Raw genomic sequence first — 25,325 nt, 5'->3', positions numbered from 1 at the left:
AAACATATTTGAATCTGCTGACTGAATTACTGAAGGCACCTGTAATAGGCTGACACAAAAGCATGTTGCTCAACTCAACAGTGCAGCCCTACATCAGAACCAGAAACTCTTTCTCATGGAGATCAGGCCTGTGTTGACTGTGGTCACTTATCCTGCCTCAGATACCAGCTTTTGCTCAGTTGGGGCGATAACGGAGATGGGCTAGAGGAGGTTGTTGCTATCCCCAAACATGGCGGAAGGGCAAGAACTCAACCTTTTCAACAGAGCATTAACGTTTATTTTGTTCACTCATAGCATAAGTCCTATTATTGTAACATTGCCAACATGGTGTCGTGCAGAGAAGCAGATCATCAATTTCAGCCTGTCGCCTCCCTCTGGGGCCAACCACACCTTCCAGCACCACCTGCACAGAGATCAGAGAGACTTCCGTTGCATTCCAACTGCCTGCAACTTTCAAAGGCCTAGAAATTAAGCTGCCTGAGGACACTGGGTGCCGGCAAGCAATCAGCACGCATTTTAAGGGTAAACAACCACGAAGCCGAATCGGGACTGCAGCGTGTTGGGGGAGTTAACCCTCTCCTCTTCACAACAGGTTTGACAGAAATTCTTCCCCTCTTGCAAAGCTGCTATTAGCCCTGGGATGGAAGTCCCCATCGGCAGCTCCCTCCCAGAGTTAACAGCATCTGGCAAAGATGATTTTGAGATTCCAGGCTCCTAAAGACTGAAGCCAAATATTTGGGAGAATCAGAATTCGAACCTTGCATAAGCTGTAAACCTTCAGGCCTGGAGCACGAGACACAGAGCTATCCCACAGGGAAGGTCTCCTGCAGAAGCTCTTGCAGACCTTGCAGGTATCGCCGTGTAGCTGATGCAGGAGAACTTCTGGTGGCGTTGCTCTTCAAATCTGCTCTTTACCCCATTTGCTTTACCGACTGGGCATATAAAAAGGCTTCAGCTATTTTAACCAGTCATGCATTCCAAGATAGGCTGTGGTTAAGTGCTTACCTGTAGCTCACAAGCCTCGGAAGTGGCTACCATTGCCTGATGCCAGCTGGTACTTCGATTCCCCTTTGTAGACCAGACTTTGTCCCATTCTGAGGAATTCAGAAGCTTTATGTAGAAGTTGATTTCACCTACTATAAAAAGAGGAGCTGCTCATGCAGAATTAGAATTGCCACCATTCAAACACTGATACAACAGCCTTCCCTAACCAGGCGCACTTCAGATGTGCTGGACTGCAATGCCCATCATCCCCAGCCACCGCGGCCACAGCTGTGCTGGCTGGGAATGATGGGCATTGCAGTCCAGCACATCTGAAGCGCACCAGGTTAGGGAAGGCTGTGCTGCACGGACACACCCAGATGTTTTGGCCCAGAATTCTCATCCCCAAGCTGCTAATGTTTTATTCCATCCATTTTTAATAAAACCAAAAACCAGAAGAGAAAACCCAGTATAGGATTGTCAAATGGGGAGTTGCAAGCAGTTCCGGGGGGGGGGGGAGTAAAAAGACAATGCCTTTCCCCCCTTCCCTCCCACTGTTTTGTCGGGGGATTTTGGCTCAGAACAACACACACAGAAAATCAACCATAGCTCAGGCTATAGGGGGCATTGCTCAGTGGTAGAGCCCCTGCTTTGCATGCAGAAAGGCCCAGGTTTGATCCCCAGCATCTCCAGGTGGGGCTGGAAAAACACCTGCCTGAAACCTGGAGAGCTGCTGCCAGCCAGTGTTGACAATACTGGGCTTGATGGACCAAACATCTGACTCCAGTAGAAGGCAGCTCTGCTGTTTCCTAGTCAGAGGAGGTTTGGCCAATTGTTTTGTCAAGAAAACAGGAGGTAAGCATCTAAAGTAGATCACAAAGAAGAGAAATGGGTTCTCCAGGGGGTAGAAAAAAGGCTGCAGATTTTTTTCAGCAAAAGATTGCCGCCTGTGTCAGTCTATCGGCAGTTGTTCTTTTCCCGTCACCAGTAGATTGACGCAGGAGACAATCTTTTGCTGAAAAAAATCTGCGGGCTTTTTTCTCTCCCCCCTGGAGAAGGCCTAAAATAAGAAAAAGGCCAAAACACGTTGGGCTTCCTACAATAAATTTATTTTTTGCATCCTGAGAACCCGTTTCTCTTCTTTGTGATCCAATTGTCTTGTCAATAAGCAATGGTTCTTTTGGGATATTCAGAGGCAATGAACACACCACTGGATGAAGAAGTATATTTAGCAAGAAAAAGCAAGAATACATTCAAAGCATAAGCCATACATTCCTTCACCTACCAGGAATCCTGACATCTTACCAAGATAAGATCAGACGTAACCCCATAATGGCCTGGCCCTCATCACCGGTTCAGGATCAGCCTGTGCAGAGGTTCTCCATAGCTGAAGGAACAAACGCTGTATGCTTTTAATGGATTGTCTCACTTTTACAGCCTATTTTAGCTAAATAAACTTCTTTCCTTCACGCAAGGGTGTGTGCATTGCCTCTGAGTATCCACTGCCTACTGATGAAACAATGGTCAAAACCGAGGATGACGCTGGGCAGCTGTTTGTGTTGGCCAAGCTGGAAGAGACCAAGGCTCCCCCGACATCCCCCCACGAGTCAAGGGCTAGCACCTGCATACTGCCCTTTCCTGCATACATGCAACTCACACCCAGGGATGGGGGCGGGGGGCATCCAACTGCTTTCTATTTTTCTGCAAGGATAAGTGAATCTTTTTTATTTTTTTTACAAAAATAAGTTTTTATCCTGCTATTTCGTGGGGCTCCCTATGGTCTTCCATTCAAGGGATGGATCAGCTCCACCCCTCTTGGTAATGCTGCAGCCCCAGGGTGCTCCCAACCCATTCACTGAACCCCAAGTCCCTCTAGACCAGCCTTCCCCAACACTGTGCCCTCCGTATGTGTTGGACTTCAACTCCCATCAGCCTCAGCCACCATGGCCAATGGTCAGGAATGTTGAGAGTCAACATCCAGGACATCTGGAGAGCACCAGATTGGAGAAGGCTTCTCTAGGCATCCTCTCCTGCCTTTCCCCATCCTTCAGCAACCCCAGACGTGCACAAGCAGACGCCACACACTTAAAGACAGGGAGAGATGATACGTTGACAAAACCTGTTTGTGGAGAGGGCGCAATCTGGGCCAGAGATTAAGTGTTTGCGGCGCTCAGGCTTCCAAGGCTTCTCCACAAACCCATGTTAGAAATCATGTCTTGCTACCCATATGGATTAGAAACTCTGGCTAGGCTGAAGCTGTCCTCACAAGGCAAAGCATCTACATCAGACTTCCCCATCATGGTGTCTTCCGGATGTGTTGGACTACAATGCCCATCATTCCCAGTTGCGTGATAGGAGTTGCAGTCCAACATGTCTGTCTTGGAGTATAGGAACCACTCCGCATGCTTCCAGACACTAGGGGGCGATAGAGAATGTCCTTTGTTGTTTGATCAGTTCCTTTTTCTTCTCCCTCCTCTTCCTTCTTCTTCCTCTTGCCTCTGCAACAAGGATCACCATGCAGTCTCTCCAGAGAGGAAGCATGTAACTATATCTCATGCCTTCACTTACTCACACTCTTGCACCCAGCTTTACGAGATGCTTGTAGTTGAACCATGTTAGATAGTCTTCTCTATGTGCATAAAAGCACAAATAAGTTGATTTCAAGTTCTTTTAAACTAGCTCTGGCCTGTGTTTATGGCCTCCAATACTAAATGCTGTGTTGCCACGCTTTCTCTATATAAAGTAACTCTGCTGTAAGTTACACCAGACTTTCCAACAGTCTAGAGGACACCAGGTTGGGGAAAGGCTGATATAGATCCAAAATCTAGGCACGTTTTGTTGTTCAGGAGCTTGTGTTCAGTTAGTGCAGACTTCGTATCCCCCACAGACACCAAGGAAGGAGAGAATCCATAGTCATCTGGCTGAGTGTTAGGACGTGAGGGTTCCAGCTGGCGTGCCAGCCATTTCCAGCAAGATCCTTTTGTTATCTAAAAGACCCACTGGGTTCTCGGCTAGCAGCCCAACCCTGACAAGCTACACAACTATTGCCAGCTCAGCTTGTCCTTCCCATCCCACCCACCCTTTTGTACAGAAGCACCTTACCTGCTGGGCTGTACCAAAACTTGAGACATCTGATGCCCTGCAAGACTGGGCTTATCAGAACAGCCTTTTGACGAGGAACATTTCTTGAAGGCTTCAGGGAGATGTGGCTACCTGGAGAGGAGATGGGATTATTATCGCTTGGCCCATCACGACTCTACCCTCGCCCCCCCCAACACACACACACACACACAACTTGGGCATCACTAAAGACTAAAATACACTTTACATGAAATGTGTAGTGTGTAGATGATCCTAACTGGATGGGGGTTTTTTAACTTTAGTGTGAGAGGCCCTGATCCAGACTGGACCACCGTGCATGGGTAAGGGTTAAACCTTCCCATCCAGCCATTTCCCCCCATAAATCCACCCCACCCCCCCGAATACACACACACACACACACACACACACACACGGGCTAAAGAAAGAAAAGGCTCCAATGGAGGGGGGACGCAGAGTGGGAATGTTTAATCCCTCCACCTTGTGTGGTGGTCCCAATACAAATCAAGGCCCTGTGCACTTACAGAAAAGTTAAAAAAAGTCAGGTTAAGTGACATGCTACACATTTAATATAGAGTGTAATTGAATCCTAAAAGGACAACTGGAAGAGTGCGAGACCAAAAGTGCCATCCACTGGTGAGTTCTTCTCCACACACACACACCACCCAAATTGTAGCCGGAGCTGCACGAGAGCATCTCAGTCATGGATCACCTGAGGTCCTGTAAGGCACTGCATCTTCCACAGCTGTAGCAGCCTGTTCCTGTTCCTTCTCGAGCATCCAGTCTAGGTCATCATTCTTGCTCTGCTCCCAGCCACACACGTCCTTCTCAAAGGCACAGAAGGCCAAAGGCTGTGCTGCTTTCAGGGTTCTTTTGTGGACCACTTGTTTACTTCCTGCCTCTTTCACAGCAGAAGCCAGCCTTTGGAGAAGAGACTTGGAGGTGGACATCCCTATAACTTTTCCCGGCTCCACTGCCTTTGCAGTGTTTTCTACTGAGAAGGCCCCATTCTTGCGGCCATCAGCCACATTACCGCAATGTACTTCAAAGCATCCTGGAGCAGGCAGGTGGCGTGTGCTCCCCATCAGAGCAGCCACCCGGGTTCTTAACACATGTTCCTTTAGGAATGCTTTCATCATCTTCCATTTACTAGGATTCAGGTGCTCAGTATTTGACCCTGACAGGTCACCATCAAGATAACTCCATTCTGGTTGAGCCATCTTGGGAGATGCTGCAGTTGCCATCATTTCTAGCAGAGATCTCTTGCCAACATGGAGGTAGTCATGGTTGTCTACAGAGAGGCCCCTAATTCGCTCTGGCTTTCTTTCCTGAACATGGTTCTTAGATATTCCCTCTACTTTCCCAACAATTTGGGTCTCAGAGGTGTGTCCTGATTGTTCTGGAGAGGGAGCAAGTAGGTCTCCATTTTCTATTCCTGCAGGAGTCCCCTTGGTTAGGGGAAATCCACCATAACCATACGTCTCTTCTGGACCTTGGGCTGCGTGTGGCATATAGTTCTTCAACCAAATGCCACTTTCAGCTGAGCCAAGAGTTTGGGGATGCACCCCTGGAATTCCTGTGACCATAGTAGCTTCTTTAGGGAACTCTGTGACCATCAGATACATATCTTCTGAGTTCCTGTCCAAAAGAATGGTTGTTTCCACCTTCTCAGTGGCAGGAGAGTTCTGGGCGCCAGGAACAGAGGGTTCCACTCCCGTCATTCCATTGCCTGGGTGGGGAAGCACAGAAGCACCAGAGTGCAGTTTGCTCATGGGGCCAGCAGAAATATACACAGTCCCTTTCTCCCCCTGGGCAGCTCTGGAATCAGTGTAAGTTAACTGAGCGGGGGAGGGACTAGCACCTATGCTGGAGGCTCCTGCCACGCTAGTACCAGTCTGCTCAGGTCGCTTGAATCCAGCACCTGTAACTGAGGCAGCAGCTGGACCTTCAGGCGCATCTGTGCCACTTTGCGCCAAGAGGCCATGCCCTTGCTGCTCCAAACGCAGTGCTGTGGCTTTGGTTTCAGATGTGGGCCCAGCCATTCCCTCCAAGCGCTCTATTTTGATTTGATGCTCAGGTTTGAACGATGGGAGTTCTGCCACTGCTGTGTGTTCCTCATGGCATCCCAGGCTGGACACTCCGGCAGGTGGTATTCTGTGGATTTCGGTGGAAGCCAGCCTGCCAGAATCAGACTCCATCTCAGTTTCTCCATTTTCCTGGGAAGCGGTACTTGGGCCCTCTTTGGCGTCAACTGATAGCGTCGCCTGGTTTTCCCAAGACTCTTGAGGGGTGGCAGTGGGCCGGTACGCTGATAATGTTGTGGTGGTGCCCACTGCAAGAGCCTTTCCTGTCAATGGCAGAGTTTCCATTGTAGAATGGCTGCCAGTAGACCCTTCTCTGTAGTCCACAGGCTGGCGAGGCGTCAGGGAGCCAGTAGTCAGGAGCAGAGCTGTCCTTCCTGTAGTGACATGAGGCAATGCCGTTGGATGCATTTCTAACAAGGGAGACTGTGCACTGCTTCTCCTAGCGGTGCCTTCTTGTGCAGGGATCGTGGCCCAGTTTGTCCCATGGAGGAACATCTCGCCAGTGACATTTTCGGGCTCAGAAGGTCCTCCTTCTGCAGAGGACATGATTTCTTTAAATTTAGAGTTTTTTCTTCCAGTGGCTAGTTCCAGGGATTGTGCAGATGGGCTCTCGGAGTTCATGACAGAATCTGTTCTCCCCAAAAGGAAAGAGCTTTGGGGTCCCTTCGGAGTTGGATTGCGAAGAACCAAGATGGTGGAGAAACTGGAAGAAGCAGCATGACTGGTTTCAGCCGCTCCTCTATCACTTGCTTCAGTCTTCTCTGGAGTCCTCTCACGTGGCATTGTCCGCCTCAGTTCACTCATTGCTGCTGATGAAGTCTCTTCTTTAAGAAGATCTGTGTTGTTGCCCATTCTTTTTCTCCCTCTTGTGCTGCTAGAGCCACTCGTCCAGATGAGAGGACTCCTCGTTTCTCGCACTGGCAGAGGTCTCCCTTCCAAGGTAGATCCATGTTCTTTGGTTTCCATTCCTGGACTTGACACGCCAGTGGCTCCCAATTTTAACTGCATGCCTAGGGAGGTTTGTAGCTTGGTAGTGCGCTCCGCATGCGAAGACGGTGTTCCAGACAGAGAGCCAGCCAGTTGCCCTTCACACTGCCTTAGAGGCATGGTCATCCCTAGCCCATTCCAACTCCTAGCTTGTAGCTCACTGTTCCCTGTTCCAGTGACGCCGGTTCCTATGGAAAGGGTAGACAAAAGTTGCCACTGGGTTTCTGCTGCCACATGCCCAGGTCGGATGGGCCTTTGGCTCCAAAACAGCTTTGTGGGGAACAGTCTCCACACAGGTGTCCTTCCACGCATCTTGGTTTTTGGGGGGAGTCCAGTTCCAAATACCTCCCCGTGGCTCACACTAATCTTTTGCCCCACAGTTGGCCCCTCTCCTGTTGCGATGGATGCCACTCCGATGGCCTGCTGTAATGCGTCACCTTCTACCTCTGCAGATAGAGTCCGTCCCACAGTGAAAGCACTGGGGCCAAAGCCTTCCGTGTTGCTTGGTTGTGGCCATGAAGCTTCGGGGCTTAATCCAGCTGTTCTGGGGCTTGGGCCCTGAGGGAGAGTGGTTCCCCCTGGAGGAAGTGCAGCCTGATTGGCTTCCATGGCCCGTGAGCCCAGGTCCCCTCTGGGGGACGTTTGGCTTGGCAACTCTGTGTGGGCAGGGGGGCGTTCCGCGACCTCCACCTTAGGCTCAGCGACATGCATCGAGCCAGATCCCAGAGGCACATGTGTAAGAAATGCCCCCCACCCGTCACCCTTTCTTGCCAAGTGAGCGAGTGGCCGAGAAAACGGTTCCACCTCCACTGAATACCCTGTAGGGCTGCTCTCGGAGGGAGTTGCTTCCTTTCGCCTTGAAGCATCAAGATGGCCCATGATTCCAGTCCATGGAGATGGTGTGGCTCCAGCAGTAGCCCAACTGCGGTGCTTTTCTTGAGCCTCCGCGCTTGCAAAACCTGGAGCTCCCAGGCTGGGTAGCACACCGTGTTCCTCTTCGTTTGTTGCATACCCTTTGCTGCTGCTACTGCTGCTGGTGGACCAGGGGTAAACCGGCACGCTCCCGTCCTTGCCGTAAGAGCTTTCTACTTCCTTTGCCTCCATCCCACTCCGGCTGACAATGGTGGAAAAGCTTTCCATGCTTCTTGCTTCACTGCCTATGGTTCCTCCTCCTAATCCCATAATACCGGACGCAGTGAGTGGATTCCCGAGGGCTCTAGGAGAGAGCGTCCTGTATGAAAAGCTCATCACTTCAGTCTGAACGCTTCCCGCTGGCTGGCTGTTGGCAGAGTTGCCCATCTCGTTTCCAGAGATGCTTACAGTTTGACGGAATAGCTCCTCGGATTGTTCCTTGGGTTGGTTCTTCACCACAGAGAAATGGTAGCCCTCGGTTAGGCCTAGAAAGTCATTTTCACCCTCAGATTTCTTGCTTCCTGTTGCCCGTGAACCTTCCACCTCCATAGCAATAGATAGCTCTGTTCTGTACTCCAGAGGTGTGGCTTGTGTTCCAGAAAGCTCCTCACCCAACTGTTTCTTACCAGGCCTCATGGTAGCTTCCTTGACCATTTCTGTCGAAAAAGGGACTGGGCCTTGGGTCAGAAAGGAAGATATAAGCTCCAGCTCTGGGGCGGCTCTTGTCCCTGGTTCCATGGAGATTTGCCCACTTGGTATATAGGCCTCCTGATAGCCTGGAGGCTCTCTAGCACTACCATAGGGACTCTGCAGAATGCGTGGTACAGAGGTCTCCTGGGCAACATTGCCCACCATTTTACTCTCCATTTCTCTAGATTGGGTTTTATGCGGCATCTCTGCTGTAGATGTTATAAATTTTCTACTCCATTCTGCTTTGCCAGGGGTCTCTGAAGACACCATACTTTGGTTTTGCTTCTCTGTTCCAAATGGCCATACTCTCCTTGTCTGGGCTTCTATAGCACTTAAGCCTTTGCCAACAGCCCTGCTGGAGGAGATGGTGGCCCCCAGGGTCTCTTTGGCAGGATGGGCCAGTTCACTGGCAGATGCAGTGGAACTGGGGCTCCAGGCTGTCAAGGTTTTCACTTTGCTCGCAGTCGAACAGGGCTCAGTCTTGCTTGGCACAAAGTCCATTACCTTCTCCTTGATGACTCTCTCAGCTGATATTTCTGAAAATAAAGGCACAATAGATTAGAATATCTTTACCGTCAGGGCTGGATCGGCGCCCATAGAACCCCAAAGCAGTTCTGATTCTGAGGAAGAGATAGAAACCGTGGGAGAGGAACCCACGCGCTGTTCAGAGGAGCAGCCAGGGGGAGAGCCCCTCCTGGTACACATTCCTGAGAGTGATAGTGGCCCTGGCAGGGAGAGGGAGGCGCCACAGGAGTTTCTGGATGCTAGGCACTGGCGCAGCGTCAAGTGGGAGATGGCGGGCGCTGAGAGGAGGCGCTCAGCCCGCTTGGCGCGACGGCAACAGCGGCGCCCCGATGCCGCATGGGAAAGGGGTGGACTCTCTCCTCCTAGCTCATAAGTACAGAGGTTTCCCGCCTTCCCCTCCAAACAGAGATCAACTGATTTCTAAGGTTAGAACCCCCGAGTAGGCAGCTCTCTTAAGTCTCCCTCTGTAAGATCAAGCAATTAGCATCTGTAAGCGTCATTAGGTTGAATGGGAATAAAGCCTTGGAAAAGAGCCCTATTGTCTGCGTGTTGATTCTGGCTACCTGAGGATTTCAGAAGGCAGCAGGGGCAACCTCTTGACATTTACCTAGTTATCCCACGTCCACCGCTATTCATTCCAGTATCATAGCCAGTAGGGGCCCTTCACACATGGTTAAGGTGGGCATCAAAAGATGTACACATGCAAATGATGACCGTACCTGGTATGGTGTGCTCTTGCAGGGCACCATGATTGATTGTGCTCTGACAGAGAAGTACAATCAAGGGAAAACCTGGTTTTCTCCTGATATTAAATGCAAGAAACATCCATGTGGGGTAGAAGGGCTAGGCAATAAAGGCATCTCCATGCAACCAACCTAAACTAGTTTCGAAGCCAGCTTAGTCATGATGTCCTAAAAGAAACTACAGGTATTTGCTACCTCAACTGCTTTTCAGCCAGTACAGGTATATCACTCATCAAGTTCTTATTGGGATTTAGAATTAGAGAGCATAGATCTGTTCAACCTGATTGCCAGCCATCACATTCAATGGTCACAGCAGTCAAGAAACTCAGCCTGTGGAGTCCAAGTCCTTACCTGGCTGTGCTGCAACCTGCGAACACTTGTAGAGCTTGTTGACTCGGGCGATATCTGAGTTGCTCAGGTTCCATCTTTGGCCAAGGAAGGTGTAAAAATGTGAAAGTGGTGTGATGGTGGGTAAGCCAGTCATGCTGAAGGCATTCCTAGTAGGGGAGAGAAATAATATTTAGCAACAAGAGCCATTCTTGTACTTACCCAGTTAAGACTCTCCTAGTTCAGCTTAACATTAGAAGCTGCCTTATACTCAGTCAGATGATTTCTCCATCTAGCCCAGAACTGTCCTCTCTGCCTGGCAGCTATTCAGGGCCCCCATCTACATGGAGATGCTTTATGATGTGATTCTGATTTAAGTAGGATTTTCCTGAATTCAAATAAGTTCCCACCGTGACACACAGTGCAAGCAATGCAATGTACTGGCTGGGGGAAAAACTACTGTCGCAGGGCACGCAGCTCCCCAAACCGTATTAGTCCTGACTTGTGTGGGTGGAGCTCCACGAATTGAAGGGAGCGTTATCAACTACTGTGATGTGATTAGTGCTGCTGTGTTGTGTCACACACAGTCTGATGTCGGTGTAAATGTCACACTGCATTCATGAATATCTTTTCCCCCCAGTTTTGTTCTCCACAAGTGCGCAATTACGAAGGGATGAGACAGGAGTTGGTGGTGAAACCACTGAGGGGTATCCCACCTCCTGCGATTACTTTGGCAGCAGGCCCGGCTTCTTGTGTGCCCAGAAGTTAATCCGTTCCCGAGAAACAGTCACTGGAATCCCCCTTCTTCCCCCCACCTGCTTGATATTGTCTTCCATACATCATGTGCTCCTTTGTATAGGCCTATTTGTGCAGCTGCGAATGAGTGGGCGGGCGGGGGGAACAAAAGCAAAGGGGCATCCCACAGCAGTGACACAAGATCAAAACACACCCCTAGGCATGCCCACTACACTGAATTTGATTCAGGGAATCTGGGCACACTCCACAGGAACCACGTGGAAGCTGCAGTAAAAAACAATCTGGCACAACACACCTTTGCGAGAATGTGGATTTCTAAGTTGGAAACCCTGCAATTGCTGCGAAGTGGTGGCATCGTCATGTGTCATGACCATCTCTGAGGTGCTGCAGCACCAGAGTAAATTACCCGTGTAGATGGGCCCAGGGTCTCAGACAGAGGAGGGTCTTTTCCCCATCACCTCTTCCCTCATCCTTTCAACTACAGATGCTGATAATCTCCAAGGTCTCAGGTAGGGAAAAGTCTTACTACCTGGTCCTTTTAACTGGAGATGCCACGGGCAGAACCTGGGACCGCCTCCATGCGAGGTTGATACTCTACCACTGTAATGTCCCCTTCCCTATGCTGCAAGGCTTCATATTGCCACCGTGCCTTTCTAAGCATTGCATGTCCAGTGTATGTTGCACTTCAGAGACAGGTAACTCAAGCATTTCCTATGGCTTCTGGAAGAATATGCACATATGTGCAAAGCAGAGACTTCTAGTGAACAGGAACAGTGTGTGCTAATGCTCTGCTCCAGAACAGATCAGAAAATCTTGCCTTTACAGGAACTGCATTTGCTTTCGGAGGCCATGCACTTAGAACATGCAATGCCCCTTTAACAGAGTGGAAATACCTGCAATAGCCAAGTTTCTGCAGCCCCAACATTGGAGGGGAGGTTTTGTTTATGGTGCCTGGGAGCCTTTGTGCAGCCTTGTGTACCTGCCGTAATGCATAACGGATGAATAGTCATAGTCCACCAGCATGTTGGTATTCCAAGACTTCATGAAGTTTATTTCAAAACCTGGGAAGGCAATAAGGGAATATAGCGCACATCCACAAGGAACTGAGTCTCAGCGACAGTGGATGGCTTGCTGTCCAAGTGCACAGCAGGGTGGAAGGCTGGCATGCATCTAGGCCAGGGCAGGGGTACAGTTCCCTGTCCTAAACTTTCTCTGCAAGGAGGGAGGGCATCTAGACAGAGGGACGGGTGAGAAGCAATCTCCATTTTGTTCCTGTGGTCCTGATGCTGGTGCGATGATTCAAACACATTTAAAAGGCGAGACTGCGGATGGTGAGAGAGATTCTTTTTTGTCAAGCTTGGCAAAGTTGTTTTTCTCTCTCAAACATTCTTAGGAATGTGGAAGTTGTTGAAAAGCACAGAATGGGGGTGGGGAAAGAAATGCTAGCCGTGTACTTTACAACTGAGATGATGAACATGGCCATCTAAAGGGCCCCCCAGAAGCCCCAACATTTTCCAGCTGCACCACTGAGTAGCTCCCCAGGGTTTCAGACGGGAGCCTTTCCCAACCCTACGTGGAGATGCTGGGGATTGAACCTGGAGCCTTGTGCGGGCCAGGTGTGGGCTCTACCGCTGGGCCAGGCCCTAGCAGTCAGATGCATCGCCCCCCCATAACAGAACTAACTGGAAGAGCAGAGGCAACACTCACCAGTCAAGATTTCATTCCAGGAGATGCTGATGTATTTGTCCCGGTCTGCTCTCGAGTGCTCATGCCAGAAGCCCAAGACATGCATGAGCTCATGAAGGGCCACCCCCTTCCCCTTCCTGAGGCAAGCCGGAGCCAACGAGACCACCTGCATCCCACCAATGCGTCCAACACTAGAGAAGCAACTGGAGGGAGAGAGGGAGATGCCTTAAGAAACTGTATTGCAGTCAAAAGAAACATCCCATACCAGAGGAAATAATGCTCGGAGAGAGCCTGCATGCTTATTTAAGTAACAGATGTCTTCGCTTTCCTACCATAAAACAGCTAACAGTAGATAAAATCACAAAAGAAATTAGAGACAACTCTAAAATGCTCAAAATCAGTAAACTTGAAAGCTGCCGGACTACAACTCCCAGCATTCCTGATAATTGGCCGTGCTGTCTGGGGCTGATGGGAGTTGAAGTCCAAAACATCTAGAGGAAGGCTGGTTTAAAACCATCAATGGAATGGGCCTTGTAGATCTCCCTAGGGAGCAAGCTCCATAGCACAGGTGACACTATTCCTGGCAGTCAATTATTTACACTCAGCAATACTGCATGCATGCTGATAGTGAGAAAATGGCTAAAATTGATTGGATATAATAAAGGTAAGGATTCTAGGATTACGGCAATCCCGCCTCCCTGTTCATGAAACCTGGCTGCTCCTGCATGAAGTTGCTGGCTGGTTACAGCTGAGCCCAGACAGGTACACTTTATAAGAAGAGCCCTCCCTGCTGGATCAGATCAAGGATCTATCTAGTCCAGCATTCTGTTCACACAGTGACCAACCAGCTGCTTGTGGGAAAGCCACCAGTAGGACACAAGTGCAATAGCACCATCCCCCCCCCCATGTTTTCCAGCAACTAGTATACAGAGGCATCCTGCCTCCGATACTGGAGGAGCTGGCACATAGCCATCAGGACTAGTAGCCATTGATAGTCTTATCCTCCATGAATTTGTCGAATCCCCTTTTAAAGCCATCCAAATTGGTGGACATCAGTATTTATTTAAAATATTTCTTGGCCGCCTTTCAGGGCTGAAGCCCTCCCAAGGCTCACAGCAATAAAATACATAAAAACAGTTAAAATACTAAAAGTGATAAAAACATAAAAACAATAAAACCAACAATGATGTTAACAGAAGCATCAGCAACAACATGTTTTCAAGGCCTTCTTAAAAGTCTGTGATGATGGAGCATGGGAGACCTCCGATGGCAGGTTGTTCCAAAGGTGTGGGGCCACTGCAGAGAAGGCCCTCTCATGTGTGGTCACCCACCTGACTGCTCTCATGGGTGGGCAAATGAGAAGGGCCTCTCTTTCTGATCCTAAAGTGCGGGCAGGCTGATATGGGTGTAGGTGGTCCTTCAAGTAACTTGGTCCCAAACCATTTAAGGCTTTAAAGGTCAAAACCAGCACTTTGAATTGGGCTCAGAAACACACCGGTAACCAGTGCAGCTGGCGCAGTATAGGCATCATATGATAGAATCGCCTCGCCCCCACCAATATTCGGGTGGGCTCATTCTACACAAGCTGGAGTTTCTGAACCGTCTTCAAAGGCAGCCCCATGCATAGCACATTACAGTAGTCCAGCTGGACGTGACTAGTATGTGGATAACTGAGGCAAGATCTGTCCTCTCCAGATAGGGCCGTAGTTGGCGTTCCAGCCTAAGCTGGTAAAAAGCACTCCTGGACACTGCAGCCGCCTGGGCTTCCCCAGTTAGCTCAGAGTCTGGGAGGACTCCCAGGCTGCGCACTTGGGCTTTCAGGGGGAGTGCAACCCCACCTAAGACCAGTTGTAAACCTCCATCTGAAGTAGTTGGTTTCCCAACCCACAGTACCTCCGTCTTGTCTGGATTAAGTTTCAGCTTGTGGTACTCTACATCTTGTGGTAGCGACATCCATATCAGGGATGATAGATACGTTATGGTGCAATGGCCAGGTTTTCTTGGTAAGCATGCCACAATTGTAAGATGGATGAATCAGTTGAATTCAATGTCACTTTTGTGTGTGTTCATCCACAAGTCTATTATGCCTTATTACTGCACTAATCTACAATTAATTTTAAAATTCTGCATAAAAAGTTGTATTTAAATATGAGCTTCTAATCATATTGCCTTCCAAAGCATGCCATTGAGCATATTTTGTTTTGATCCATGAACTGCATCAGAACTTTCAAGTGGTATGAAATCCAGTGGACAGCCAAGCTTACTCTGTACATACGAAGGCTGAAATGACATTTGGGGAAAGGCCATAAGACAACACTCAAATTGGTCAGTTCTCTGACATTGGACTTTATCCCCAGAATTAGATATTTGGAACTGACAGTGGACTTCAAAATGTGATTGAGGTGGTTCTCATCTATTCATGGGGACGTTTCCTGGCTGGTTAAAAATAAACCAATTAAGTTTGAACAAAACTGTATCAATTGTTATTGTGAGTCAGTTCTCATATATCATCCAGAGTTGAGCACTATTGAAGGAAGTAATTAGATATCAAGTCTGATTGCAAATATTTTACTGTCAACATTTTGTTGCCAAGAAGGAAAGGTTTGCTTCCTGTCTAATATGTACATAACCCCATAATGAGTGTGGTTTTGATACAGTAGAATCTAGCATATCAAACCAGGAAGCAGAGCTGCAGAACAGCAATAGAAGAAGAATAGGGGACAGACTCCAGCTTCTACTGGAGGTGGGTCAGCGTAAGGTGGCCATGTGGCCTCTTTTACAGAGGACAGTGCTCTATCTGAAGGGTTTCTAGTGGACTGTTCTCTATTTGAAAGTGTCCTTGGATCTAAGGGCTGCCCAGCCCAAGTCTGATTTAATGATAAAGGACCATCAGAAGGACGAGCTAGCCAGCCTTGAAGCTGCCCATCAACAGCGCCTGGACAGCCAACTGAGGGAGGCACAGAGGGTGAGATATAGGCTACCTTTACACTAAAGAAAACCCGCACAGCCCTCCCGTTCTGGAGCCTTTCCACGTTTATCACAGGCTCCCAGACAGCAACCACATGACTGATGAGAGGGGAAGCTTTTAATCTTCAATGTTCCATAGACCTCATTGAAACAGCACTATCTAGTGGCTATTTTAATCACATTACATTCCGAGTTTAAAAAATGGTTCATTAGTTACGGATCTATTTGAGATGGAAAAACCAGGAAATACCTCTGGATGTGCCCTGGAGGTTAACAATATCATGAAATGGACCTGCAAACTTCCACGAGTCAGCAATCTCAATAGCAGGATAAAAACTCCATGTGGTGAAGGAGCCCATACTGTATTTATATTCAGTGGAGGCTGAGGTTCTGATGTCAGTGGGGCAGTGAATCCACTCAGAACTAGTCAGAACTAGACTGAACTCTTCTTTTTTTTTTTTGGAAATACTTTTTATTCTATTTTTTATCTTTATAAATGAAATAAACAATACCAACAACCCAGTCATTATCTACAGTTTCCAACAATACAGTATTCTTAATAGGACACAGCAATAATGAGAAAAGAAGAGAGAGAGAGAGAGAGAGAGAGAGAAAAGAAAAGAAAAGAAAAGAAAAGAAAAGAAAAGAAAAGGAAGAGGAAAGCAGAAGGGGAAAAGAAAAAATATTAAAAAGTTACTTCAAAGGATTAAATTTAAACTGCATTCCACACAAACTTCAAGTATCATTCTATTTAAAAATTATACCTATATCATTGCCAATATTACACTTCAGTACAGCATAGGTAATCAACCTTAGATTTCAGTATCATATCATCAGCCTTACAGCAAGGAAGCAAGCATACAATTCATTTCCACTAACCATATATTATATGGTTATATATAACCATATAATGGTTATATATAACCATTATATATATATATATATATATATATATATATATATATAATATAATATATATTATATTATATAATATATATATATATATATAATATAATATATATTATATATAATATATTATATTATATATATATTCTATAATATATATATTATATAACCCTTCAGTTAATATATAAAATAGAGCTTAAAAATTTAGCCAGCCCAAGATATTACTAATCACAGTCTCATAATATAACTAGACTGAACTCTAAAGTTCTGAGTGAAAATCAGAACAGATTCACTGCCCCACTGACATCAGAGCCACCAGCCTCCACTGTTTCTAATTAAGTTATAAAATAATGTCTAAATGTGCATCTATACGTATAAATTAGCCTATGCACATTTTATGCAAATTTGTGTCCTTTTTTGTGGCAATTCACAAGTGGACACCAGGCCATCACTCCCCCAGCAACACACATTCTCCAAATCACTACTAACCCTGAGAGCGGTGCAATGGAGATGAAGTCTCTCTGGTAGGAATAAGGGACAAACTTGATGCAGGTGAGCCGTGCAAAGTCTTCAAATGCTCCCTTAATGGTCTTCACACTGGAGTTATCTGTCAGAGGAATAGGACACAGGCAGGAGCAACGGCAGACTGCTCAGAACAAGTATTTGTTTCCCCAGAAGAAAAGCTCTTAGTCACAAGCTGAGCTTATTTGCTCTGGCTTTAACCAACGGCATGGCATTTCAGTGGGCTTGCGGCTGCCTTTTACACACATCATTGTAGTTGCGGTTCTCTCCTCCTCTCCTCTCCCCACCAAACATAATCATCCTGGGGAGGTGACACTGCAGCAGCAGCATGGTCTCCTTGCGTCCCAATGAGAAAGGGACTTTTCTGCGGCCAGATGTAGGAGTGTGAGCAAGAATCCCCAAACTGGCAGTTGAGACTTGCGCCAACCAAAGAAACTCTGACTCTCTGAACAGCTAAGCTGTTTTAGAGTCATAGAATTGAAGGGGATGTTGGATATAATCTAGTCCAACCCAATGGAGGCTGGGATATAATCTGGATGTTGGATATAATCCAATCCAATCCAACCCAACGGAGGCTGGTGGCTCCCATGCCAGTGGGGCCTTGGATAGCTCCATTAGAGTTGACTGGCACCCCGAGCAGATCCACCACCCCACTGACATGGCAGCCGCCAGCCCCCGCTGGTCCAACCCCCTGCATGGTGCAGGCTCTGCAGTGCCAAGTTATCCCGTAGCTCTCCACAGCCATAAGGTCTTCAACTCCCAAGGAAGGAGCACAAATTTTTGCAGCTCTCCGTTCTGCAATTGCTGCCCCGTAGCATTCCAGCTTTGTGGGGCAGCAGGCTACATTTCACAGCTCTCTAAAGTCAATTAGGCATTCACGGGCTTAATTCTGCCAAGAAGCCAAGCTAATCTGCCCCTTAGAGGAGCCCTGGCAAATGCCTGCCCAGCTGAAAAAACAACATTGGAACTACTTGAAATAGATTCCAGAAGAGTTCAAGAGAGGATGTCGGGGCCATTTAACCCCTTGATCTTTTTATTCCTGTTCTCCCAGCAAGGTCGGAGTTGACCTCCCCCACCCCACCCAGCTATTCATAACAACTTGTCTCCCTTGGATCTGCATCATTTCTCCCCCACTTCCTACAGGAAGGGGTTCCAGAGTTTGTTCCTTACCATATTTATAGGAAATTACATAGGGAATTTGAATAATTCCTCTCTTCTTCGGCCATCTTGGATTGGCAGATGAAAACAGCCTGAAGGGACTCTAGATATCAGAAAGAGAGAGGAATTGGCACCATTTTCACAGTTCTGCCATCCCCAGGATCCAAGGTTCACCTGCAAGGGACACACTCGATTCACACCAGGAGTCTGAAGTGACCCACAGAGGCGTCTCACTTGTAGGTGGCGTGGCAGGGAAAACTTTGGCTGTGCCCCACGATGCTGCCAGCTATGGGGGCTGGGCTGCTCACGCATGGGGAATTGGTTAAAGGCAGCTATGCCTCACTGCTTCATCAGGCTGCTCCTCATTTGCCACGTGGCTTCCCTTGTTTACGTGGACGCACCCCGCCTGTATTCCTTCCGCATCTTCTCCTGCATCCCACCACTCACCATGCCCCCAAATTCTCCCTCCAGCTAGCCTTTTGTACCCTGCTAGTTCTAGTAAGTTCTGAATAGTAAGAGCACGCTGGCAGGCATGGTCTACCAGAGCATGGTCTGAAGGCACCTGATGCAGCCATCTTACTGAAGCAAGGCAGGCTGGGACCCCCGTACACTTCCTTGAGCGCCACAGAAAATCGGCAGGAGATCCATGTGGTAAGATACAGATGACTGCTTCTGGCACCAGAGTTAGAGCGCTCCAAACCAAAAGAGAATTCCCTAAAGGGGGAATAAGGCAGATCTTTCTCCTAGGGGCATCCATGGAGCTTTCCTACCAAGGCAAATATATTTGGAGGAGTGATTTTTGTTGGAATGGCAGCAGAAGAAAGGGTGACCTCCCCCCTTCCCCTGTAATACCAAACATGGCTGCTATTTCCCTTTAAGAAAGGTGCATATTAAATGCCAAAAATGCATTTAGGGTGCAATCCTATGCATGTTTAGACAGAAAGAAGTCCTACATGGCTGGCTAGGGAATGTGGGGAGTTGTGGGACTTTTTGCATTGCATCACATCGTTTGGCTCTCATTTGCATGGAACAAAGAGAAGAGGGCTGACGTCAGGGAACAGCCCATGTCCCAAAATGCAACAAGTTGCAGAGGGAGGGCTGGCCAGACCCTGATCTTCAGCTGGGGCAGCAAAAGCAATTTGGGAGGGCACCCTGCCGTCCTCTTACGCACCACCTTGATGATATCCCCCTCGAGCAGGAAGCTGCTTTCCGGTGCCTCTGGAAGAATCAGCACTGGAAAGAGAAAAGGTGGTCAGCTTCTGGTGGAACTGACTTTCAGGCATCACTTCATCAATTAGCCCACGATAAGTCGAGAGTTAAAAGAACAGTTGCACATAAACTAAACCTGCCACTTTGGCCACCCAGATTTTGTAACATTTCCCCCTCAAAATTAATGTCCTTTAGATTCATTGGCATCTCTGGGTTGATTTGGCAGTGCCAGAGATTTTGGATCCTGTCAGCAGGGCTGGCCCTACCACTAGGCAAAGTGAGGTGGTTGCCTCAGGCGGCGGATGTTGGGAGGTGGCAGCAAGTTGTTGGAGGAGAGGGCTAGGTGCCACACAGCCTATCTGAAATCCATAACCTAGCCTGTTGCTTTCAGGTTCAGTGGAGGGAGGATGCTGTCTCGTGGTCAGTGTTGGGGAAAGATTCAGTTGCCAGTCCAGCTGCATTTTGTACATGAAATGCAAGGGGAGCACTGTCTTAGTTGTTGCCTCAGGCAGCAGTATGACTTGTGCCGGCCTGTCAGCTCCCAAACTCTATTCCACCCCAACCATCTATTCCCTCAGATGGTAAATATTTGGTGGACGAAGTCCAGTGGTATCCGCTATCAGACAGCAACACCAAGACGTCCCGTTAACTAGCCATCTATGAGTCATGCAATGGCTAAGGAAGAGGATTTGCACTTGTGCAGGAGAGAAGATATAGTCAGATATTACTTTACGAAAGGGATGGGGAACCTCAGGTCCACAGGCCCTCCTGGGGTCCCAATCCAGCCGATTTCCCAGATGGCCACAGCCCCTAGTCATGGCCACACACCCTTTTCCCTGACCACTGATCATGTCATGCTCCCCCCCCCCCCTTCTGAAAGGTTGAAAGGTTTAGCTGCTGGCAGCAAGGGCATGAAGCTAAATTATGCTGGTAGTTTTGGTATTTTGGCCTCGTCCCTTTTGACTTTGACCCCACCAACCACTTGAATCCCCCCCCCCCGAGTTTCTCTGAAACTGAATTCAGTCCTTGGGCTCAAAGGGGTTCCTTGCCCCTGGTTTACGAGATCAACTCTGGATAGAGAAAAAATCTCTTTTGATGGGGAGATCGTTTTGCAGTTCACATTTTGGGGCAAGTATTGAGAAACCTTCCCTACTTCATTGCCAAGGGCTTGTTATTTACTCTGGGGCACTTAACCTTGGTGGGCATGTTAGAAGTTTTAGAAAATGGAAGAAAGGTTTCATTAGGTTTTTTTGGCCTATTTCCAGCCAGCCTGGCAATGTTTAATTGAAGTGTGGCGTAGAAGTCTTTTAAATAAAGAAATTTTATAAAGCAAATAATATAAAGCAAATAAAGCAAATTCTCTCCCCTTTTCACAAGCAATAAGTTATACAAAACAGCAAAAGGTTGCAGAGGTGCTCAAATTAAGAGAAGTCCATGCATATTTGCAATATTTAGACAGACCAATATCCAGCTTGTTTATTGAAGGGGAGTTAAGTACCTAGTGCAGCTGTGCATTTGCTGGAACAGGCCACTACATCCAGGCGAAAACCTCTTACCTTGGTTAATGTTCAGGATGTCATCAGGAGCATTGCTGGCCTCAGCCAAGTCATTCGCTTGGGTGCTCTCCGTTTCAAATGTGTCTCCATGGCCCCAGACAGTCAGGGCTGAAAAAAGGCACATACATTTCACTGACATGCATACCCTCTTCTCAGGCACCAGGATGAGGCCAGGCACATAGGAAGCAGTCAGACTGTGTGTCCATCTAGCCCAGCTATCGTCTACTCGGATTGACAGCAGCAGCTGTCCAGGATCTCTGGCAAAGAAGGGCCTTCCCCTCCCCTCATTCTTGGTCCTTTTAACTGGAGGTGCTGGGGATTGAACCTGGGAGCTTCTACATGCAAATCAGGTGCTCTACCACTGAGCCTCTCTACACAAGGCTGTTAATCTCTGCACCCACTTTCGGTTTTGTTGCAGAATTGAGGTCTGAGCTCTACACAAAGAGCTTTTCCTTTCCTGCGTTTCCGCCGCATAACCTCTAGGTGGCAATGTGCTGCAGCGCAATAGCACAAATACACAAGTACAAACAGCGCTTTCAGGAATACTTGAAACACTTGCGGGGGCCCTCCATGCTCATTGAGCCGCTCACACCTACCCTGAGCCGTTTGCGAATGCCCGTCCTTCCCGCGGTCACCATTTTGCGGAAAAATATGGCAACTTGGGAACTTCCATAAATCTAATATTGCACACATAGTGGCCATAAAGGCCCCATTTACACAATATTACAGGTGTAAATGGCCACCCCTCACCCCCCCCCATGCGCGTATAGGCCCAAAGCCTTTCTGTTTAAAATTTATTTTGTCAAGGCAATAAATACCAGCTCTCGCCACAGGGGGGCATGCTTGCACAGAAAATACTGTGTTAGGCACTGGTAGGGATGTACGGAAGTCACTTACCTGTTCACGGATTATGCTGATCCTGGGGGGGAGGCGCTCCGTCCCTCCCCCCCCCCGAATCCTGGCATGCCGGCTCCGCCAGCGGCTGGACATCCGGCCACTGGCTAGCAGGGACGCAAATAGACACTACGCTATTTGCGTTCCCCTTATTTTTGCCGTAGTCTACAGAAATGTTTACGTAGACTAAGACATGCCAAAATAAGGAATGCAAATGGCGGCGCCCATGGGCGCTGCCATTTGCGTACGCGCGTTCTTTGTTTTTTTTAATCAGCCATGATAGGCTACGTAAACATTTACATAGCCTATCACGGTAGCCTATCAATTTTTATTTTTTTTTTAACTTGGAAATGGCGGCGGCGGCGGCATTCGGCCTCCCCGAGATCCGTGGCAGAACTTTCGTACATCCCTATAGGCATGTGAAGCCGCTCCCAAGCAGTGAGAAGTTTCAGGGATTCCAGCACTTTTCATTTACCATTAATTATTTTTATTTTAAAACATTTCTATCCCGCCCTATATCATTAAGATCTCAGGGCAGCATACAGATAAAATCAATGTAAACAGTATAAAACAATAAATTTAAACACCTAAAAACATATTAAACTATTAAACAAGCTAAAACCAGTTAAAAACTAAAACACTTAAAACAATGCGCTAGGGAATGCATTTAGCCCTCAAAGGCTTCGGTAAAAAGCCACGTTTTTACTTGGCGCCGAAACAAGACCAATGTCTGCGCCAATCGGGCCTCCAAGAGGAGGGTATTCCACAACCGGGGTGCCACAGCAGAGAAGGCTCTCTCCCACGTCCCACCATAGTGTATGTCTTGTACTAGTGGGATGAAGAGGAGAGCCCCTCCAACAGAACTCAGTCCTCGGGCAGGCATATTCAGGGAGAGGAGCTCCTTCAAATATCGAGGCCCCAAGCCGCTTGGGGCTTTAAATGTCATCACCAAAACCTTGAATTCTGACCAGAAGCGTATTGGCAGCTAGTGCAATTTCTTTAAAACCAGTGTTATATGGTTTTTATGGGGTGTTCCAGTCAGCAGTCTAGCTGCTGCATTTTGCACTAGCTGCAACTTCCAAGTCGTCTTCAAGGGCAGCCCCACGTAAAGTTCATTGCAGTAGTCTAATCAGGAAGTCACCAGCACATGCACTACTGTGGCTAGGTGATCCCTGTCCAGGAAAGGCCGTAGCTGGCAGATCAGCCAAAGCGGGCCCCGAGTACTTCAGGCCACGGAGTCCACCTGGGGCTCCAGTGACAGGGATGGATCTAGGAGGACTCCCAAGCTATGCACCTGCTCCTTCAGGGGGAGTGCAACCCCATCCAGGACAGATTGCTTGCCCAATTCCTGGACTCGGGAACCACCAATCCACACACCTTCCTTCTTGTTAGGATTTAGCTTCAGTTTATTGGCCCTAATCCAGCTCATTACAGCCTCCAGGCACTGGTCCAGCACCTTCACCGCCTCAGCCGACTCCAACAACAAGGAGAAACAGAGCCGAGTATCATCAGCGTACTGTGACACCCAGCCCCAAAACTCCTAACGACCTCTCCCAACGGCTTCATATAGATGTTGAACAGCATGGGGGATAGAATAGAACCCTGTGGCACCCCACAGCTTAAAAGCCATGGGGTAGAACAGGAATCCCCCAATACCACTCTCTGGAATCGGCCCTGCAGGTAGGAGCAGAACCACTGTAGCACAGTGCCCGCAACTCCCATCCTGCAGAGCCGATCCAGTAAGACCAATGGTGTCAAAAGCCGCTGAGAGATCCAGGAAGATCAACAGGGTGGCACTCCCCCTGTCTTTCACCCGGAGTAGGTCGTCAGTCAGAGCAACCAAGGCCATTTCAGTGCTGTACCCTGGCCTCAAACCAGACTGAAATGGGTCCAGATAATCAGTTTCCTCCAAGAACGTCTGAAGCTGCCCAGCCACCACGTGCTCAAGCACCTTGCCCCAAAAGGGGGTATTGGCAATGGGGCGATAGTTCTCACACACCTCTGGGTCCAAGGAGGGCCTCTTCAGGAGAGGGCGCACTGCACCTCTTTCAAGGCAGCAGGGACCACCCCCTGACAAAGCAAAGCTCATCATCACTTAGCATATTAGTTAGGGAGCAGGGAGAGAAACTTAAAAGATGGGTCATCTCCACCCAAGACTGATGTCTTCTCAAGCCATCCCAGCTCCCATGAGAAGTCATCACCAGAATGTTACTGGCTATCATCTGATTATTGTCAGGTCTTTGAGAAGTGTTGCCTCAGGTATCTATACTGATAGCTTTACTTTTAGAAATCTTAGAATAAAAATTGACATTGTCAGAAGGGATCCTGCATCTCTTTGTAATCAGAGGCAGTGGGCTGTAAGGGACCCCTGAAAGGTCATTTAGACTAACCCCAAGCATATGACACTCTTAAGTGGAAGAGACAAGAGACAGCAGACACTACCTCAAGCTTTTTCTTAAGCACCCAGAACATTTCTTCACCTGCCTTCCCAATAATCTTTACAACAAACCTGCAAAGTAGGGCAACATTATTCTCCCTATCTTGCAAATATGGGAAGGCAGGGAATAAAACAGAGAAAGGGGCTTGGCCAGGTGCACTACCTAGCCAAGACAGCTGTCCACATTTATCTAGACGGTCGCCGTTCCTGTTCTCAGAATATCCTCACACACCCTTGAGACATTCAGAACTGTCACTGCAAGCGCTTACTCCAAGACAGAGGTAGCCCTAAGGACACCCCAGGCCAAGCCACAAGATGCTGGCACCCGAGGCAGTTAATCCTCACCCAGATAAGTTGATCAACGGACAAGTGCAGCACCCGCAATCCGCCAAATGACAGGGCTGGTTCTTAGGCTGTAGCAAGCTTCCCTTTGTGGCCTGTGAACAGTACATACACCCACATGCCTCCTTGATGGAATCAGAAATGACTGAAATGCCTTACCTGAAAGTAGCCCCCAAAGCCCTATGCACATAGGCCAAACGCCACGGGGCACACCCATGGCCGAAGAACCAGCCCAAGGACCACCCACTCCTCAGGCGCTATTCTTATATTTATATTACAACTGTTACAAGCTACTAGGCAGAAAAAACTACAAGCAATGCTTAGGCCCAAAGAAAAGGCCCTTTGGAGCCTTATATGGAGCACAGGTGAAGAAGAAACACCTGGAAGAAGTTCACTGGAAGTTCAGTTTAACCCCTTGTGTGATGAAGCCTTCTTAGGCATCCTAAGAGGTGGCCAACTTGTGGCCCTCCAGATGCTTTGGCCTACAACTCCCATCATCCTACCCCATTGGCTGTGCTGGCCAGGGCTGATGGGAGCTGCAAGC

At 48.3% G+C, this 25,325-nt stretch overlaps 1 protein-coding gene across 1 annotated transcript; it reads right to left on the bottom strand.

Moving 5' to 3' along the window:
• Positions 1-258: 258 nt before the first annotated feature.
• On the bottom strand, positions 259-24,998 carry ASTL (astacin like metalloendopeptidase). Its single transcript, XM_084807262.1, has 12 exons — positions 24,941-24,998; positions 21,109-21,216; positions 19,515-19,576; positions 18,356-18,446; positions 17,153-17,270; positions 12,812-12,993; positions 12,084-12,165; positions 10,373-10,518; positions 4,793-9,289; positions 4,084-4,194; positions 1,006-1,136; positions 259-403 (listed from the first exon to the last, which is right to left on the bottom strand). Exons 1-12 carry the CDS (start codon positions 24,996-24,998, stop codon positions 269-271), a joined length of 5,721 nt encoding a protein of 1,906 aa, XP_084663388.1. The 3' UTR covers positions 259-268.
• Positions 24,999-25,325: the final 327 nt, after the last annotated feature.

This window comes from Heloderma suspectum, chromosome 6 (assembly GCF_057233095.1).
Source record: "Heloderma suspectum isolate Gila_16-S chromosome 6, 16-S_ref, whole genome shotgun sequence".
Taxonomy (NCBI): Eukaryota; Metazoa; Chordata; class Lepidosauria; order Squamata; family Helodermatidae; genus Heloderma; species Heloderma suspectum.
This window is presented reverse-complemented; position numbering and strand designations above follow the sequence as displayed.